Source organism: Giraffa tippelskirchi, chromosome 12 (assembly GCF_054371585.1).
Source record: "Giraffa tippelskirchi isolate mGirTip1 chromosome 12, T2T-mGirTip1v1.2.pri, whole genome shotgun sequence".
Taxonomy (NCBI): domain Eukaryota; kingdom Metazoa; phylum Chordata; class Mammalia; order Artiodactyla; family Giraffidae; genus Giraffa; species Giraffa tippelskirchi.
Window position 1 is genome coordinate 58,477,710 of NC_137286.1, and position 21,405 is coordinate 58,499,114.

At 46.1% G+C, this 21,405-nt stretch overlaps 1 protein-coding gene across 2 annotated transcripts in view; it reads right to left on the bottom strand.

The window, feature by feature from the left end:
• Nucleotides 1–8,284, bottom strand: part of IGF1R (insulin like growth factor 1 receptor) — a 306,250-nt gene extending 297,966 nt beyond the window's left edge. For both annotated transcript variants that reach the window (XM_081551233.1, XM_081551232.1), the window contains exons 1-2: nt 8,186–8,284; nt 7,197–7,414 (exon numbers count right to left, since the gene is read on the bottom strand). In XM_081551233.1, the coding sequence (XP_081407359.1) occupies nt 7,197–7,290 (94 nt within the window). In that variant the 5' untranslated portion in view covers nt 7,291–7,414; nt 8,186–8,284. The remainder of the gene's footprint in view (nt 1–7,196; nt 7,415–8,185) is intronic.
• Between the last annotated feature and the right edge of the window lie 13,121 nt (nt 8,285–21,405).

Genomic DNA, 21,405 nt, shown 5'->3' on the forward strand with positions numbered 1-21,405 from the left:
AAGCTCAAAGTAGGCATCCAAAGTATCTCAGGAAAGTTTTAAAGTTCTGCTCTATAAAACATTTATGCTTTAAGACTGTCAACATATACTTGCTCTCCCATGGTCAGTATGCATACACCTGAATTACCAAACTGCCAAATAATTCCACAGCCAGTTTAAAGAAAGTTAGTGCCAGGTTTAAAAAAAAAACAAAAGCAGCCATACAAAAGTATACAAAACAACAATAATAATGTATTTGAAAGTGTCGGAATTTGGATGAATGGATGGAAATACACACAATTTTGAACAAGTGGGCTTTTTTATTATGTAACTATTACTAAAGTAGATGCTTGCCTTGATAAGGGGGCTAAGAGGCTGAGAAGTGGTGTAAAAAATAAAGTTTCAAACCCCAAGCACTTTCTGGACTAGGAATAAATTAAGAATAGAATACTTTCTAAAGTCTTTAAAAATATAAATGCTTAAAATTAAAAAAGAATTTAAGACTTCCAGACTATTACAATGTGAACAATGTAAACCAGGCATAGCTATCTCAGCTGCATTTGGGGATACCCATCATATGCATGCACATCTTCCCTATGTGGTTAGTCACCAATCTATTTCAAATAAGAAAGAGTGGGCTTTCAGACCGTTAGCCACCATAGGTGGGTCACTCAGCTCCATGGACACACCGCCAGCAACTGACCAAGTAGCCATCTCCTGCACTAACCAAGGAGAGGACAAACATGAGAATAAAGGCAGTCCCCCATCCTGTCTACCTTTCCCTATCATAAATAACAGCAACAATACACCATAACAGTTATTGCAATCATAGGCATCCATCCCTCATCATAAAAGAAACTCCTTTCTGTTGTGTTCCAGTAAAATCTGAATTCTTCTAGTCCATGGAAGAAAAAAGAAAGAAAAACAAAAGCCTTGCTTACTAGTTTGTTTCGTGAGTGCTTTAAACAAACGCAGAAAGTAATTTCTATGTGTGCTTAGTCGCTCAGTCGTGTCCAACTCTTTGCGACCCTTTGGACTGTAGCCTGCCAGGTTCCTCTGTCCATGGAATTTTTCAGGCAAGAATACGGGAGTGGGTTGCCATTCCCTTCTCCAGGGGATTTTCCTGACTCGGGGGATTGAACCCATATCTCCTGTGTCTCCTGCATTGCAGGCGGATTCTCTACCTGCTAAGCCATCGGGGGAGCCCAATTTCTATGGTTTGACTCGTATCTTTTAAAATGTATGTAGGATAGTTTATCACATCAGAACAAATTTTTAAACTTAAAGAACTGAGTCCAATAAATACTCAACATATATTTATTTAAGAAAAGAGGAAAGAGAAAAAAAAAAACAAATTCTCAATTCCAGTAAATAAATATCAATATCTCCTTCAGATTTTGAAATTAATCAATTTCATAAGCCCTAAGTGAAGATGGCATAAGTGGGGAAAGTAGGGGATCTTCAAAACTGATATTAGGGACTTTACAACATGAGTAGAAGTGATGCTTTAAAAGTAAAAAAAAAAAAAAAAATTAGTCTTCATAGTTCAAAAGTTTCAAAATCAAAGACATTGTTAATATTTTGAGTCAAATATAACCTAAACAATTTAACAAAAGAAACAAACTTTATCATGCCCAGGGAGTATGCATCTATTGAGATAACAATTTGTTTTTAAAGATCTTCTGTTTACCAACCATTTTATACCAACCATATGCCCTTTCCTGAGAACAACCAGTTCTTTCCAGATCCTTGGGGGTTGCGGTAAGGGTGACACATTTCAAAGTTTTAATGTTTCCAAATACTGAAAATCCTCCCCAAATGTCAACAGGTCTCAATGTGCAAAAATATTAGGACTTTCTACCCCCCGACCCTCACCCCTGCCACCTTTCAGTTTAAGCCAAATCATTTGTTTACAAATAACTGGAAAATTTCCTCTTCATTATCAGATGCCAAACACCATTTTCAAGGAGAGGTCAGAGTGCTTCATTCATAATTCAACTGGTTGCTTTTCAAGTGTTTAGAATTTTCCTTCAGAACATCGCAGACAGAGAAATCAAGAAACTGTATCCCAAGCATGTGTGCAACCATTATATATTTAGTACAATTGAGCGGCGTGCATCCTTGGACTCAGATGGCACCTGTCATAAGTTGGCGAAGAACAGCAGTTCAAACAGGTTGGCCGATGGGCACAAATCCCTCCTCTGTGAACTAGGGTTGATTTTTTAAATGAGTTTTGAAAACAAATTGAAAAAAAAATCACAACCCAGAGAAAAACGTGGCTTGGACATTTTACAATTAAAAGACATTTCAAGGTTTAATTGCCTCCTCAATCTCATGCGTTTAAAAGCAGCAAAGTATTTGAAATTAAACAAGGACTTACAATTATGAGTGTTCCCTAAAATTTTCCAGAAAGCTAAGTAACCAATGCATAAATCCAGAAAAGGTTTAAAGTAAGTTGCATCTTCCTCACAACTCAAAACGTGCCATACAACGTTCTCGTGCACACCTGTGACTCCTACTGAAGTTTTGGCAAATGCTAACTACGGCACTGCCCATTTTTATCACAATTGTCAAACCAATGTTATAAAGGAGGCAGCACAGCTGATCGAGATGGGTGACTGACAGGTGGTACATCACAGCCTGCCAGCAGCAATGCAATACAAGGGAAGGTATTCATAAGGCAAGCCATGCCATGCAGACCTCCAGAAAATCAATAACATTGATAGGCTTCTTATCTTAAGTCTATAGAAATGTTTTTAAAGGGCCTTTAAAATGTTGTTTCAGAACTGCATACCCTGTGCTGAGTCTGAAAAAGATCTGAATTTTCAAGAAACTTTGTTTCACGCAGGATTATGTAAAATGTCCTAAAGGACAAAAGCAAAATTCTCTCTGTGCAGGCATCACGTAAGGCAGTGTCCAGCTTCCATACAGCAGGTACTCAATAAGTGCTGGCTGGATTCAGCTGCTTCTTACAGCACATTCTTACAAAACAAATGAAACCAGATTTAAAAGGAAGCTACTGTCCCTTGAGGGCTCTCCTTGGCAAAACTGGAAGGCAACAAGTGAAAATGATACAGTTGATATTCATTACTGTTCTGATCCTGCAACAATAAGAACAGGAATCATTTTTATTTGTAAACTGAGCCTTACACAAAAACCAAAAACAAACGTAACAGTTATTCTTGAGGTATTTTCCTATTAACAGGCCAAGGTAAATCTGGATAAAGGCAGACCAGTTTGAAAATAAAAATCCCTCTGTGTTTAAATCTTTTGTTTGATAAGAAATCTTAATTAAAAAAATATAATCACTGCGTGTCTAACAAAACTTCTGCATCCCACAGAGATTCTCTTTCCTGCTCAGACTCTGCAACTACTTAAGAAATAAAACAAGTCACAAAGAAAAGAGAAAAAAAAAAAAGCCTACTGTATTACAATGAGCAGTTCTCCCTCAAGTTTTTACTACCAGAGTGGTTAATATGGGATATCAAGAGAGACAGTGAAAATTCTTTATCATCTTAAAACATTACATGATTTCTTTGTTGGAAAAAAATATGTGAGAAAACTGGAATACAAAATGCCATCCGACTCAGCTCCTAAACTCTAGTCTTGGAAAGACCAACATCGTTTGGGACTTTCACTACCAGCACTTGTGTCTCTTTTAACCCAACCCCTTAGCCCTTCATGGGAGCTATTTCTAACCGAGATTCTTTTTTCTCCAGTCTGTTCTTTTCTCCTATGGCATTGAACCTCCGCTGTTACAGCTTCAGTGATCAGTTTGTAGCTCAAGAGTCTGAAAAACTCCATCAATTTTTTAAAAAAAAAGAGACATCAACCTGCTGGACAAATTTACTTAATCGTTTTAATCTATCAACAGATTCCATGTTCAAAGTAACACAATGCATTCTTTTCAACCTTAACACGTTTCTGGAAAGAAAAACAGCTTTATTGGGATATAATTCACATACCATCAAAGTCACCAATTTAAAGTACACAATTCAATGGTTTTCAGTATTTTCAGCAAGTTGTGCAACCATTACCACAATCTAATTTTAGAGTATGTTCATCACCCCTGAAAGAAACCCGTACCCCCTCCTTCCCCAGCCCTATGCAACCACTAATCTCCTTTCTGTCTCTATGGATTTGCTTATTCTGGACTTCATGTAAATGGAATCATACAATATGTGGTCTTTTGTGACTGGCTTCTTTCACTAAGTATGATGTTTTTAAGGTTCTTCCAGTCAACCTTAGCATATTTCTTAATGTTGGACTTTTCTAATCCTTCTGACAAATTAAACATATAACCTTTTAAACTTCAAACCCACACCCCACCCCTCCACAAAAGTACCTTTTTCTTGCTATTTCCCTCTAGAGAGGCTAAACTATAATTTGCTATTTAGGTTCTTTCCAAACTTCTTATTCTGGGATTCTTCTCCTGGTAATAAAACAGCAACTTCTTTAAACACCCATCTTTCACATACCTACATTTCCCTGACAATAGAATATGACTGTGCCTGGGGCAGAAAGATGACTGAATCTTGTTAATGAGATGGCCACAATACCTTTAAAGGCAACACTGATTTTTTTTTTAAACATATTATTTGGCTATCACTCCTAACTTCCAAACCTCCCTTTTTTAGATGCACTGTTCATAGTACATTGATACAAAAGTCTTTATGACTTCCGTCTGCTTCAAAACTTCTAGGTTTTCTAAATTAAAGGGTTTTTGTTTTTTTTATCACCCCTACTGCTATCACACTCTGAGAGAAAACAGTAATCCCTAAATAGGCCAACACGTTATTAATCAACAGCACCCCAAACTTTATTATATTATACTAGACAGTCAAAACAATGCTGGTCTCTGATAGGAGCCAGTGGTTTTATTTCTGTCAGAAATAAGAGTTCCAGCACCTTTTGGACTAAGAGCTGAACACATGTTGAGCATACCATTTACTCCTGAAAACTTCCTAGCTATAGGGAGGGGCAGGTAGTGAGTTAGAACTTCAACAAACCATAATCAGGAATGGGGAGCCTTCTGGCCATCCATCAAGTTTTCAGAAACCAACTATTTGCAAGGGATCCTTGAGCAAAGTTTGGCATCTTGTACTATAAAAATAGTTAAAACGCCCCTTCCCCTCCTGCCTGTTTTCTCAAGAAAAACAAACAGAACAAAACACCTTTCACAAAGAGTATTTTTCATCAAGAACTCCAAACAGAAAGACATCCTATTTTAAAATCCGAGAGTCCTGCGTCGGAGAAGGCAGGCCAACCCTGGTGTTATGAATTTCAGAACTTACTAACATTAAACAATAAAACTCGAGACGCGACACGGTTCAACAACATGCCCTAATAAAATGGATTAACTCTCTTGTGTCTCCTGAACTATATTTAGCTCCTGAAGGCTAGAAGCCCTCCTCTGTCCCCCCAAACACCATCTGTGAGCCTTAGAAGGGCCTTTCGCCCAACCCAGCGTGCGGAACCTTCAGAATACAAAGAGCAGGAGAGCTCAGATTTGTGGAGGGTCCGGACTCAAGGCGAGTCTTACTCCACGCAGTAAACACTCTAATTCTGTAAAAATCTGCTCATACTCCGTCGTGAACGCATTTCTTACAAAACGTTTAAGAAGGGTTTGTTTATACGAACAGCCTTTCTGAATTGCACCTAAGACGGGGCCAGGCAGCCCCTGCTGCCTCCTGACTCTCCCCCTCACTCTGCAAGGCGCAGTCGTGATTTTTCAAAGTTAATTGGCACCACCTGCATACACTCGGCAAACATTACTCACCAACACGCCCTCGCCGTTCCCAGCCCCAGTTCTGTGCCTGCATTTAAACTTTATAATCGTGCTCAAGATACCCAGCCGTCGCGAATGGACCAGCAGAGCCTCCCTTTACTGTTTGGAGAAGAATGGAAACCCCTCCTCTCCCCGCTCCACATACCGCGGGGCCCTAAGCTCTCCCTCCCTCCCTCCCTCCCTGCCCGTCCCTACCCCTAGTCGACACCACCAAAACAAAAGCTATCAGATTGCAAGCGACAGCGCGTGGGGCGATATTGCTTATTAACTCCGTACAGAGGAAGTGCGGGCCGGGGGGTGGGGGCGCGCAACACAACTCGAGCCACGAAGCCCAGGCCGGGGCCACGCGCTCGCCACGCGGAGTCCCCTCCCCGCACGCTGGCCGCCGCGGGGCCCCGCGCGCCTGAAACCGCGACGCGGGCCACCTCTCCCCGGGGCACAGCGGGCCGGTGTCCCTGGGCGGCCGTGTGGCTGCGAGCACGTGTGTGGAAATACACGTTGGCTCCGACCACACACCCACTCCCGCACACTCGGAGGCTGCCCTACCACCCCTAGCCCCGCCGGGACGAAGAGAGCGTCCACTGGCCGCTAAAAAACAGGGAGAAGGGCCCCCAAGCCCTCTGAACTCGGGGGGTCCGGACGCGCTGTCCGGAACAGCCCAACTGACGCCGAGCCCCCGACTTCATAATTTTCCAGGGGTCCACCGAGGGGTACGAGACGTAAGCGGGAACGTTCTCCGCACCCCCAGCCGCACTGAGCAGTCCCGGGAGGCCAGAAGGGGGGCTGGCGACCCGCCGCGGATCCGGCGAAAGAGACAGGGGAAGCCAGGAACCCAGAGAGCCCAAGGGGCCAAGCGCGGCGAGCGACAGGAGGGCACGCTGGAATGCCTGGAAACCTGTCCTAGGGCCGCGGGGCCTCCCCGCCGAGCACCTCCCCTTGGGCACCTTGCAGCCCCGGGGCCGGCGGGCTGCCCGCTCCCACCCCCGGGCACCGAACCTGCCCCAGCCTCGAGGGCGCCGCGCGAGCTGTCACCGCCTCCTGCGCGCCGCGTGTCGGGAGGCCCCGCGCGCCGGGAGGGGCGCGCGGTGCGGGCGGCCGGGCGCGAACTTCCCCGCTGGAGCCCCGAGGCCTGGCCCCGCCGCGGGCCGCCGGGCAGGGAGCGCAGCCCAGACAGCCGGGCCGCGGGGCAGGGCTCTCGGGACCGAGGAACGGAGAGCCACCGAGGCCCTTCCCGCGCGGGGATGCGCCGAGCCCGGGGCCGCGCGAGCCTCCCAACCAACGACCTGGGCCCCGGGGTCCCCCCGCCCCGCGGCCCCAGAGCCCGGGAGCCCGACAGCTGCGACGGTGGCAACTCGGGTTTCGCAAACAGGGCGAAGCCCCTCGGAGGAAAAGTTCCCGCAGTGGCCGCGGGCGGCGGGCACATACTCACTTTCTCCACTCGTGGGCCAGAGCGAGAGCGCGGCGGAGAAAAACAGGAGTCCCCACAGCGAGGTCGGGGACCCTCCTCCGGAGCTAGACTTCATTCCTTTTATTTGGGACGAAATTCCCCTTTCTCAAAAATAAAGGGGGGGTGGTGGAGGAGGAAAAGAAAAAGTCTCAGAGTCTTCGTCCCCCCCCCCTCCAAAAACAAGGGCGAAGGCGACAACACTTCCCGAGGCGGCGCCGGCCGGGGGTCCGCGGGGAGGCGCGGACGGGGCGGGCGGTGGCGGCGGGCGGCCCTCAGCGCCGGCAGCCGCGGCCCAGCGCTCGGCGGAGTCGGGAACCCGGGGCGCGCCGGGGCGGGCTGTCTGCGTCGTCGGCCTCCATTTTCAAACCCAGAGAGGCAGGAGGGAGGAAAAACTGCGAAGAGAAGGGGGCCAAGCCCGGATCCGTGTTGGCGAAGGAAAGCAAACCCGACCCCAGACAGAGGGGGAGGCGGCCCGACGCCCGAGCCTCCGCGGCGGGAGGGCGCGACGCAGTTCGCAAGACGGCCCCGGAGCCCGGGTCGCGGGGGAGGCCGGCCGGGGGCAGAAATGCGGAGGAAAAATGAATGAGCCGCTCCCCTCCTCCTCCTGCTGCTCCTCCTCCGCCGGGCTCCGCTCGCCGCCGCCGCCGCCGCCGCGAGCTCCTTCCCAAATCCAGGACACACACAAAGCGGCGGGCCGGCCGCGCTCTGCGCTCCCGCCGCCCGCCCCGCGCCGGCCCCCGCCCGGCCCCCGCCCGCCGCCGGCTCGGCGCGGGGGCTCCGGCTCGCTGAAGGTCAGAGCCGCGGCGCGCCGTGGAGCTCCCCTCGCGCGGGAGGGGCGTGGAGGGCCCGGGGGTCGGCAAGCTCCAGGCACGGGCGCGCCGGGGCCAGGCTCGCCGGCGACGTCCCTCTCCCTCGCCCGCCTCTCGAGTTCGCCTGGTGCGCTCGCTCCTCCTCGGGTTGTTGTCCCCCACCCCCCCCTTTTTTTTTCCGCTCAGCGGAGTTAATGCTGGTAAACAAGAGCCTCAGCCCCGCCGCGCCGCTGCTGCCGCCGCCGCCACACACTGGGGCCTGGCGCGCGCGTGCGCTCGGGGCCGCGCACACACACTCACACACGCGCGCCCGCGCGCGCGCACTGGAGCGGCCACAGCCGCAGCCCCGGCGCGCGGAGGGCCGGGCCCCGGCCGGCGCGCGCCAAGAGCCGGAGCCCAGGAACGCAGGGACGTGCGGAGCGGAGCCGCGGCGCGGGCGGCTAGGCGGCGAGGCACCGCCCCCGCGCCCCGCCCGCGCGCCCCGACTCCCGCGCACGCGCGCGCGCGCCCCCGCTCTCACCCCCACCGCACTGCGCCGGCCAGCCTGCACGCGCGCGCCCCTCCCGCAAGACTCCAAAAACAATGCCCCCGGCGCCCGGCCCGGCCCGACCGAGGAGCGGGCTGGGGAGCGGGCTGGGGAGCGGGGGAGGGGCCGGGCGGGGAGCGCGGGGCCCGAGAGGTTCATTGAAAACAACAACAGCGCGGCTGGAGCGCGCGTTGCCCCGGTTCTTGAAAAGCTTCATTGTGTCTTGCAGCTGTTGCAAAATAAATAAATAAGTGCGTGCATGCGGCATTTTTTTCGCAGCCGGCTGGAAAGCTCGAATGTGGCGGGAGGGGCATACCTGGGAGAAAGGAGACCCCCTCCTCACCAACCAGGCTACTAAGCGGGCACTTTGGCGCAAGGCCGGGACGGCCGCGGCGTCGTCCCAGGGGAGCCCACAGTCCCGGGACTCGCGGGCAGCCAGCGGGGAGGGCGCGGCTCGGGCCCGGGAGCCCGAGGAGACGGGCCGCGGGGGCCCGGAGCGGGCGAAGGGGGGCCCAGCTGGGCCGCCCCCCGCGCCCGGGGCGCGTCCCTGCCGCAGCCGCCAGGGGGCGCGGCGGGCGCGGGGAGGGCCGGCCCGCCGAGTGTCCCCTCCCTCCGGCAGAGGAAATCTGGGGGCCCGGGCCGGGGGCCGGCCGAGCTGGGTTGCGCCGGCCCGGCCCCGGGGACCCGCGGCGGGTCCGGGGAGCGGCTCGCGGACTCGCTCCTCTGCCCGCCCCACCACGTGGGCGGCGGCCGGGGCGCGTGCTCGGTGCGGGGCTGCGGGGGCCCCCGGAGGCCAAGGGGGCGTGCCAGGGGGCCCCCGGAGGATGCGCTCGGGGCCGGGGGCCGGAGCCTCCCCGCCGGGCTCGCGGCACGCGGACACGCCGCGCCCGATCGCCGAGCGGCCACTGCGGGAGCCCACCCGCACCTGCTCGCGTCCTTCCGGGCGCGTCTCTCTTCCCTCCTTTCCTCCGTAAAGGACTGGAAACCAGCGCCCACCCGGTGTCCTCCGTGGTTTTCTTGAAGGTGCCCGAGGAGGGGGTTCCCCAAAGAGAGCCTGCCCCTGGACTGCCATCTAATGAATAAATGCTGCGGAAACCAGGTCCTTACAGCGGGAAACAGCCCAGCGAGGTCTAGAGAGAGGAGTTTGAAATACGTGGACTTTTAAACATAGTGATTGGACCACGTGTCGCCTTTAATGTGGTCCGGCTTCATGACTCAGGCTAATTGATGTCAACAGTAAATAAGAAGAAGATGGCTAATGAGAGTTGTGGATGTGGAGATGTACAAGTGTTTGTCTCGTAAATAATCAGGCTGTCTGGTAAGATCGGATCTATTCTAAAGGAAAGTAGGTTTCCTTTTTTACTCTAATTGTACAAGATTTCCACGTTACATTATGCATCCCATCGTTCGTAGATAATTTTTTTAATTAAGAGCTGAAAACAAATCAAAAGCTATTATAATGGAAACCTAGCCCTTTTCCCCCTGTATTTATTCCCTACATCGTTTGCCTCTTGGAAATTTTTAGCTCAATTCAGTGAGTCAGTTGGATAGAGGGAAATAAATCTTTTCTTACTTAAGAAAGTCATTCATATGGGATTGTTTTGTTTAACTGAAATTCAGCTTAATTTTAAAACGTTCCAGTTTTAGATATTCCTGGACATTAACAAAGAAAGAAATTAGAATTTTTAAAAATAAATTGAAACTTAGAGCGTATCATTTTAAAAGTAGGCATTGCCATATGAATAATTAAAATTTGATCTACTTATATTTTTAAAATTTATTTTTAAATATTTCTTCAGACAATACCCTACATGAAGTTGGTCTTGATGCCTACAGATCCGTTTTGCAATTAAATGTAAAGGAATATCAATATCATATCTTCATTATATTTAGTATTCAGGATTTTACAATACTTACTTCTAAATTAAGGCAAAAGTTTAGAGTTGAGTTTTTGAAGGAGTGATACTAATACAAAATCTTTAAATGCTACACAATATAGTTTTAGTATTAGTAAATTCATCCATTTGTCCCTGAGAACATAAGGGGTATATGGAATAAAGAGAAATGCATACAGTTACTTAAATTGTAGGATTTTTTTTAAAGAAAATGACTTTTCATCTGTGATTTTTTTAAATGTTGTTTTATCCTAAAGTACTAAGACTTCAATAAGATTAAATTATTTTAGACAGTGAAGTTAGATTTTTTAATTAATCCCTTAATATTTAGACAAAGAGAATCAAAACTTAGATTGCCTTTCAGCTCTACCTTGATTACACAAAGAAAGTGATTTGTATTTTCTTCAATTATTACATTCTACATACCAAAGTCAAACTTATTTTTTCAACTTTGGAAATAAACCCACGTAGTAAAACAGTAATTGAAGTCTTTACAACTACACTGCCAATGTGTCACACGTTTTGTTTTACGCAGTTTTCCTCAGGTATCCTATAAATTTCCCTTATTTTGGAACTGAAGTTGGCTGCTCATTTTCACTTTATAAAAACTATTTACTTGAAAAGAGTTGTATCTCAAATTACTGTGCTAAACGTACCAGGTCCCTCCCCCCGCAAATGTAATACATACGGAGTGAAAAATATGCGAGTCACTACAAGTGACAGTTTGCAAGTACTACAGTGTATTGTGATATAGTCCCAGAAAGGAGTGTCATTCACAGTGAGTGAGTAAACTACAGTCAGACACAACACCAGCAGATCTTTGAAGCACAATGTTAGGTAGAGAAAGGCAAGTTCCGAAAAACTGTACACATGCTCCCATTTTGACAAAGCTCTTAAAAGCAGGGCAAATAAGAACCAGGAGGCAAATTTTAAAGCTAAATATTTAAATACAGGCTATAACATTTTTGTCTTGTTTTGCTTTGGTTTTGTCTCAGCAAGGGGATTCCTGAAGGGCATAAAAGCCAGGATCTTGGTTACTTCCGGGAGAAGCAGAGAGAACCGCTAAGCACGTGCAGTGTTCCTGGAGACACGTTCCTCCTCGGATGGGGTGGTAGACTTAAGATTTCCATTTTGTAATTATGCTTATGACTAACACATGTTACACATATTTCTGTATGTATAAAATATTAAAGAAAATAAGAAAAAAATTAGGGGAGAAATTCATGAAAGATCATCCCGGGTGTCCAGTAGGATTCTTCCAGATTCCAAGCTGTTTGTATAAACAAATCAGAAACATTAAAGAATCACTAAAATTGTATAGTTAATCAAGGTCTTATTCTTAAGGATATATTTCAAAGAATAGCTACCCATATCCTATCAATGCAATTCAAGACAAAAACAAATCATGAAACAAAAAATGTCAGAAAATTGACTTCATAGGTAATCAGGTTCATTAATTGAGTGCATTATGTAAACTGTCTGGCAGTTTCCTGTGAGGTTAAATAAATACCTAACTCATGATCCAGCAATTCTACCCCTAGCTATTTAACCAAAAGAAATGAAAATATATCCACAAAGAGACCTATATGGTAATGTTGATAGTTGCTTTGCTCCTAATAGCAAAAAACTGGAAACGACGCAAATGTACCTCAAAAGGGAAAAGGGCAAACAAATTGTGACCTATCCATTCAACGCAATACTGCATACCAATAAAAAAGAAAGAACTATTAATGCATACAAAAGCATAGGTGAGCCTCAAAAGCATGGTAGCGTATGCATTCATCAAAAACACGTCAAACTGTACACTTAAGATGGATACACTTCGTTGTGTGTAATTATATCTGAATTTTAAGTTTTAAAGAGTCCATTATGTAATTTAGAAATTTTGCAGCTGTTCTAAAAAAGCTTAGCACAATGCTTTGCATTTTTGCTATTATGTGAGTTAGTAGAGCTCATCTCCAACCTCCATGCCCACAGCTGTCTCTGCGAATAAATACACTTTCAGAGATACATCTGCCCAAGGTCCCCTACAAAGGGCTTGAGCTGAGGAAGCCACCGAGGGGTTTCCACAAAGCAACCCAGGGGCAGGAAAGAGACAAGGGATCTCCGGCTGTTTCCAGTGCCTGCACAGCCACAGTGATGTGAGTCCCAGTCTCCCTGAGATCTGTTTACACTCACCTTGAGAAGATTCCTACTTTAGATGCTCAGGGACAGCCAGCTCACGGGCCGTGAGTGCTACATTCCTCCGTAATACTTGAAATGCAAGGTGGAGGTTTCAGAAAACATTTGGGCAGGGACAGAGGGACATCTTTGGGGGACTACTTCCAGAATCACGTTTTGGTGAAACATCAGTAAGGGGAGTTCCTGGAAAGCCCAGGCCTGAGCCAGAAGGGACAGGCACTGTTGCGCTCACCAGGGATCCCAGGTGGAGGTGGAAGGCTTCTCTCGCTGCCCAGCTTTCCACAAACTGGCACTGGCCTGAGGGCGTGGGGGTGTTCAACTCCCGATCCTCATCTGTGGGAAAGTAAGCTGTACCCGGAGCCCTGTTCTGGCTCCATATTTCTTCACTTGTCTATTTCACTTGATCTCCGAGATGGGTCTGCCGTCTTGACTCCTTCACTTTCAATCTTAAGGATCCTTGGCTGGCAGAGAGCACAAAAGATGCTTCTTCATCTTTGAAATGCATCTTAGAAGTACCTGAAAAGTGGAGTTAAATCAAAATTTCTCTTCACTCTGATTAAAGCCACCAGCCCTAAGATGTTTTATCAGCAACACGCCCTGCCCCACTCTGCAAAGCGGTGTGACTCTGGGTCACTCCGGCTCCATTTCCTCCTCTACGAAATGATCATATTGGAGGAGACCTTCCTGCTTCTAAAAATACCGTGATTTCTTTCTTTGGTTTCTAGTTAAGAGTGGTACCTTGGTATCCCATAGTATAGTCTCTACCTTTAGTTTCTTTGTCAAATAATTAATAATCTATAAATCAATGCACAGGCAACAGAAGGCAGACTCAAGGAATAATTGTTTCCTAACGTGTTTTATTAATCTAGATTTTTCACATATTAGAGTTTCTTAGAGCAGAACACATTTTTTCACCAATTCCAAATTCCCATATTTCTTCCAAGAATAAAAATATGGAAAGACAAGCAAAAATGTCACCACAGCAGCAGCTGGAGCAAGTGGCCACAGGTGACCCACAAAAGGAATGACCCCCTTATTGATCATTGAGAATGTTCTTGCAAAATGTTCTCTTCTGGATATTAAGTTCTGGTGAAGCCCTGTTCTATAGAATATATTTGTACATTTTTTCAGTGAAAAAAACAATTTGAGCAGCATCAATGTATCAGGCTCCTTAATAGCACCAAACTCTGTTGCTGGGCTCATGGACCTGCTGCAAATAAGTGAGACCTTAAAGTTATGTAGATCTCTGCTGCTTCACAGCGTGCAGACCACATCTGGAGAATCGGGGCTTTATGTCTGTCTGTGGAGGACCACGGATCCACAAGAGAACGCCGTCCTGGCACAGGGCAAAATTGGCAAAGGACTGCTTCCTGTATCCCATGAGGGGTGATTAAGACATACAGACATTAAGTTTCATGCAACATCTGTTTTCATATGCTTGGAAAATGATTATTAGACTTGCCCCAGGTAACTCAAATGGGCAGAGCTAGCCCAGTGGGAAGGAAAGGAGGTATCAGTTATTTTTAAGAATGTTTCTTCTTTTCCAGTAGAAACAAATAACTACCTTATCTTGCAGGCTCTGCTGGCAGCACTGCCTTGTGTGGGAAAGAGCTCAGCATCAGAAGAAGGCAGAGACTGGATCCACACCTACTGGGTAAACTGTCCAAAGAAGCACTGGATTGGCAGAGGCCGGCATGGTAACATCTGAGGTCCCTTCCAATGCCAGGATCACTAGATATTTGGCTTCTACTTCTGGGCTTGGATAATTGTGTATTATGGCCACTGAAGGGGCCTCCCTTTGCTTTAAATGAATAGTGAACAGCTTCAAAGTTGAAGATGTATTGGGCTTCCCTGGTGGCTCAGATGGTAAAGAATCGGCCGCAGTGCAGGAGACCCGGGTTCACTCCCTGGATCAGGAAGATATCTTGGAGAAGAGCATGGCTACCCACTCCAGTATTCTTGCCTGGAGAATTCCACGAACAGAGGAACCTGGCAGGCTACTGTCCACGGGGTCACAAAGAGTCAGACGTAACTGAGCAACTAACAGTTTCACTTCCTTTCTTTCAAAGTTGAAGAGGTATTAGTTTAATAGGATATTGTATGTATTTTATATTGCAGAAACCCTAATGAAATAGCTCCTGAAGGAGGTCCAAAACTGAGTTCCAACAGGCCAGAAAGTCAAGTTAGGAGGTCAGGGATTGCTTTCAAACCTATCATATTAAGGAGTCAGGTGGAGGTTAAGATAACTGGGGTACTGGTGTGTCCGACAGTGGGCTATGTCGGAGTGGGGAGTGGGAGCCCTGATTTTTAGAACTTTCTAATTTTCCTTGGTTAGGAAATCAAGGAAACTCCACGATGGCTAATTTAAGCAACCAATGTGAGATCACTGAGCACAGAATTCTGAAGAGATGGACAGCTGGTTTTTGTGAGACTCTGTGAGCCTGCTCCAGTCCTCACTGGATTAAGATACCCAAGAATCTTGTATTCCCTATTAACAAATTAAATATGTATCCACTAAGGAATTGTTAAGCAACTCAGTGCAAAAAAAAGCAATACCTATAAACAGGCAATTCACAGAAGAAACCAGAACAGCCAATAAGCAGGAAAATATACTCAGCAACCTGGTTGGCAAAATTAAGAATTGGACCGTACCAGCTTTTCACAGGGATGAACGGCAGAATTGAATTCTTGTTCCTACCCTACAACCCAACAATGCCACTCATGCAGAGTATATCCTAAAACCTTTTGACATATGCACTGGAAGACACATTTAAGAGTGTTCACAGAAACATTATTTTCAACAGTGAAAAAATTTTCCCTAATTGTCCCTCAGGGGAAGGATGAAAAATGGTGTGTTATTTTTACAATAAGATACTATACAGAGGTCAAGATGAATGAACTAGATATAAGTGATCATGATCAACATACATAAATTTAACAACTAATATTGTATGAAGGCTGCTGCTGCTGCTGCTGCTAAGTTGCTTCAGTCGTGTCCGACTCTGTGCGACCCTATAGACGGCAGCCCACCAGGCTCCCCAGTCCCTGGGATTCTCCAGGCAAGAACACTGGAGTGGGTTGCCATTTCCTTCTCCAATGCATGAAAGTGAAAAGGGAAAGTGAAGCTGCTCAGCAGTGTCCGACTCTCGAAAGTTAAATAACCACATGCTACTGTTTATGAGCGCTTCCCCGGTGGCTCAGACAGTAAAGAATCTGCCTGCAATGCAGGAGACCTGGGTTCGATCCCTGGGTCGGGAAGGTCCCCTGGAGGAGGGTATGGCAACCACTCCAGTGTTCTTGCCTGGAGAATCCCCATGGACAGAGGAGCCTGAAGGGCTACAGTCCATGGAGTCACAAAGTGTCAGGCTGAAGCGACTTAGCATGCATGCATGCACTGTTTATGTAACTATTAACACAAAAAACAACAGCAAATCTTGTTAATGGAAATATACATATGTAACCCAAGCACAAAATATGCATGGAAATGGTTCTTGGAAACACAAATGGGGCAAAATGCTAGTATCTGTTAAACCTAGCTGATGAGTACCTGTGTGTCTACTCAATTACTTTCTGAACTTTTCTTTACAGTTGAATCATTTCATAATTTTCATTTTCCTTTTCTTAAATAAACCTTTAATTTTAGAGCAGTTTAAATTTAGAGAATTTTGGCAAGGAGTACAGACGGTTCCTGTACACTCCAATCTCAATTCCTTCTATTATTAAAATCAGTATTGTACATTTGTCACAAGTAATGAACCAATACCAATATACCATTATTAACTAAAGCTCATACTTTATTTAAATATTCTCCAGTTCTCCCATAATTTCTGTTTCCTGCTCCAGGATCACATCTAGGGCCCCATACCACATTTAGGTGTTATGTCTTCTTGGACTTCTCTTAAGTGTGAGAGCTTCTGATGACCTTAACAGCTTTGAAAAGTACAGGTCAGATATTTTGCAGAATGTCCTTCGATTGAATCTTGTCTGGTGTTTTTCTCATGATCTGACTGGGATAATGTGTTTTGGGGAGGAAAGCCAAGAAGCAAGTGCAGTTATTGTCACGTCATATCAAGGACACAAACAGGCACCCGGACATCGCTGTCGATGCTCGCCTTGATTACCTGGCTGAGGGAGAATTTATCAATGTTCTCCGCTGTTACTCTTTCAATCCCTCTCTTTCTATACTGTCCTTTTTGGAAAAAGTCATTATGCCTAAGGAGTGGGAAGTTAGGCTCCCTCTCCTTCATGGTGGAGTTTCTTCATAAATTATTTAGAGTTCTTCTGCATGGGAGATTAGTTTATTCCCCTCATTATTTCTTTCTTTAGCCGTTATTTGTATCAGTATGAACTCATATATATTTATTTCGTATTTGGGGTTATAATCCAATTCAACTTAATTTTGTTTTGCTCTGTTTGTTCCAGCTTTGGCTGTTGGGAGTTCTTCAATTGGCTTTTGGGTCCCTTTGACATGTCTTCATCATTGCATTTTGTTTGTTTTCAGAGCTGTTTTTTTTTTTTTCAGCTCCTCCTTATTACCTGCCACTTCAAGATAGTTCAGGCTCATCTTCTATATCTCCTCCCCAGTCCTAGAAGCAATCATTTCTCCAAGAGATCTGGTTCCTTCTGTTGGAGAATTCTATTAGAAACCAAAATCCAGGTACCGGGTGCGCTTGTTGCTCCTGGGGCGTCATTGCTTCCAGGCCCCCTCAGCTGACAGAACAAGGAAATACATGTGTGTGTACTAACTTGGTATTCACATGTACTGGGTCTAGATTAAACCAAGCAAGAACTAATAGTAAAGTCTCATACTGAATCGCCAGGTCTAATCCATTAGCACATGGGTCATCCTGACCTCCTCCCCTCGCTCCAACAGTGACAGACCAGGCTCTTACCATCTGCCATCCATTTATTCACTGTCCATTTATAATTTAAAAAAAAAATAAGAGCTCTAGGGAAATGCTGCAACTTATTACAACATCCAGAGCAAAGGTAGTGATTAGTTGCAGAGCAGACATCTGAAGGACAAGACGTTGCGTGTCATGATGCATTCAGGGCACAGACTTTCTGTTGGTGCCTTGTACCTTTCCAGGAGGCCATCTGGGAAACATGGGCCAAACGTCCTTTCAAAACAAGAAGAATGAAAATGGGAAGAATGAAAATGACCAAACCACACCTGGAGGGACTCTTGATGATTAGGCAAAGGGTAGGAGCTAAAGAGAAAAGCAAGATTGAAAACATTCATTTCAACAGCAGTTCTTATCTTCTTTGGAATAATGGATTCCTTTGAGACTCGGGAGGGCTGTGGACCCTCAACCCCGGAAGACATTCCCATAGCTCAAGCAGCATGAAAAAAACTGTCCCACGGTGGGAAAATCTCACCTCTGCGCCCCTGTGTGCACATTGAGTTAAGGAAGCCTTATGGGTGTGATATGAATGTCAAGGTCATTTGCTTGTTTTTCAGTAGGGAGGGGGGAGCAAGTGAGCTCCGTGTGGAGGCTGCATTGTTTGAGCCCGGCTGTTTTCAGGATCGGCCAAGCTCTTGCCTTCCAGCTGCGGGCCTGGGATCTGTGACATTTATAGCAAATTCCCATTTACAGCAAGTGGCAAATGACACCGATTTTCTATGGAAATAAACATTTTTTTTTCTTTTAAAATAAATCTGTTTTATTTTTAATAAAATCACTTTAAAGAAACATATGAAGTGATATTTGGGACATTAGGGAACTAAAGTTTTGGAAACAGGTACAAAGAGATGGTAGCTTGAGTCTAATGAAAAGTGTACATTCTTTGGATGCAGGAGGGTTTGGGTTCAAACCCCCTCTTCGCAAATGTGCCAGCTGTGGGATCTTGGCTGTAGGTGAAACTTGCCCTGTCTGTATAAAATTTGGCATGTCTGCCAGTGTTTCTCCAAGTGTATTTTCTATACCACCCCCGTGAGAATCAGCTGAAGTTCTTGTAAAATGGAAATTTCCAGGCTGCCACCCAGAACTTTTATTATCAGATAGAATCCCAGGGGGCAAAATGTAGAAATCTGCATTTTAATAAGGGCTGCCAATGATTTGTATGATGTTATGAAAGCTGTGGAGAGGATGAAATAAGCTGAAATAGGTAAAACACTTGGCACACAGGAGCAGGAAGGACACTGTTGTTCTGAACTGCCAACTCTCGGAACATCACCTCCCAAGGGACCCCAAAGGCCTTGCTTAGGATTGTTATGGATAGCTGTGCAGGTTGTACACTGCACAAGTCTAGCACTTGGCACCCTGGAATTGTGTGGTACATAAACTGCATGTTCATGTATGACCTTCTCAGAAGCTCAGCTGATCTAGACCCTTTTGTTTCTTTTTTTGAGCCTGTTTCTCCCAGCCTTCCTAAGAATCCTTAGCTTTGTAGCAGCCTTTTGATGAATTCCTTCACTGATCAGGGGGCCTAGAATTGGATTTCACTCTGTACAATCAAGAAACTCGACAGGGTGAGTGACCAGTGACTTCTCTTGTTCCCTTCTACCAAGCATTTCTTGGTTGTGTTCCTGGGGTTTGTGGGATGCTGTAGAGTCATTCTATGGCTGAGAAGCTCAGTCTGTCAAGATATGACCAGTTCCCTATCCAAGCTCTGTTTTCTGCTTCAAGCTGTTTTATAGGTTGGATTTTGGCTCAGCAGTTCACTTGGAAAGAATAATTCCACTACTTTAAAAAAAAAAGTTTGAAAATCACTGCCTGTTACAAGATACCCCCAAAGAGACGGTGCCATGTGAATGGCAATGAGGTGCAGAGTGGGGGTTGGGAGGGAGGAGCCTCGAGTCAGTGGATGGAGGCAGAGTCCAAGCCTGGGGTCTGTAGGGCTCCCTAGATGTGAAGTAGCCAAGGTCCACGTGGCAGAAGTAAAAACTGTTTCTAGGGAGCATCCATTACCAGAGGAGGAAACTTTTGAGGCCCCCGAAGGCCACCCTGCCCTGCCCATGGGAAAATTGATCAAGTCCAAAGACCACAGCCAAGAAAAGGCTCCAGAGTCATCACTGAAGGCCCAAGGGAGAAGGGCAAAGGGCGCTTCCCCTTGTTCTGAGGACACCAGCCTATGGGAGTGAGAGGGAAGAAGGTGAGAAGGGTCTGGACATTTTCCGCAGGAACCAGAGCTCCCCTCTGCCCCTCCTGGATCTGCAGCACTTGGAGCGCAGAGATGTTTCCTCCAGCTCCAAAATTTGACATTTGCGATAGAGACATTAAATTTTTATTAAACATTTCCTCTTGGTTCATGACTGTGACAGTGGGAAAAAAATGTATACAACAGAAAAAAAAGATGATATGTTGACTATTGTTACAAATGTCATCCTGTTCGCCTGCTCATCCTGCATCTGCTGCTACCAGGCTGCTGCTTGCCTCTCGCTTGTCAGTGGGCCACCGACCGGGGAATGGGGGCTGTTCATCCCATTTTTGTAGTTCTGCACCGGGCTTTTCTCTTGATTTACTCATGTATTCTCTTTTTTTATCCAATTCCCATCCCCCTCCTTAGCTATTTTTATTACCATAAAGGTAGGCAGGAAATGTTACATTTCATATATAATTGAAAAGCTAGAGTATAGGGCGGGGGTCCACTTAATGAAACTTATGGACATTCTCCCTGGAAGAATCTACCTCTATTCAAGAATACAATTTTGCAATTTCTGGAGTTCAAGGACTCCTAAGGCCCTATGTGAACACTCTTTGAACTGCAAGTTTATTACCCCTGTGATATAAGAAAATTGTGAGAATTAAGAAAGTATTTGAAATGCAGACTCCTAAATGGACTGCATCTTTTATTCTTTTCAAAGTCATAAAAATAAGTTTTACTGGGATAACAAATTGCAATGAAAGAAATTTTACATCAAAGAACAGATAGTGACCACTTGTTATTAATGTAACATAACATTGCTTTCATAGTAGCAGATGCCTCCAGAAGAGGAGGCAGAGGACCTACCCTTGCTGAGTGCTTACTTGGGGCTGGCTTTGCACCTGATGTACCATCTCCCTCTCCTTAACTGACAGAGATGGGCACTGCCATGGCAACTTTGACAGATGGGGAAACTACAGCGAAAGGAGAGGGTAGGAGGGCTCCCCAAGTGGTAATGTTACAGTGTTGAAAGTTCTGCCTTAACCAGACACAGAGAACCTTTTTTTTTTTATACACTACTTACAAAATGAATTTATTTAGCAAAGGATCATTAACATTTTTCTGTGGATGAATTTGAATTCATTACAATAACATTTTTAAATAGTAGAATTAGGGTTTCCTGTGCCATTTCTGAATACACCATTAAGTTCCTTGGTCTCCTGTACTTGGGTTTTCATTTGGAAAGGAGCTAAAAAACAGAAACAAAACATCTTTCATCTCCCCCTAAAAAACCTGTATTTCTACAGTAGGTCATATCTTTAAAGGAAAACTCCCCCCTTGAGCACGGCTCAGTCCAACAAGCCTTGCATGTCTCAGGAACAAGTCGCCCTGTGTCCCAGAGATGGGGTAGGTTGTTCATCTCACACCCTCAGGCCCCTCTTACCAACCGCACTCATCGCAAAGGATTTGCGGGCAGCATTGGGTCACTCCCTCCATCAGTGTTACTCAAGGCTGTGTGTGCACACGTGAAGCACTCAGTAAAATGTCTGCTCAACTGAGCTAAATTCCTCCTTTTTTCAATTGGGGAAATTTTTACTGCAGGAAAGAAAAGGAGAAAAGTTTTGAAAAGACACATTACCCATGAGCCAGGATTTGCAGCCAATGATAAGATTTTCTCATTTTTGCTTGAGATC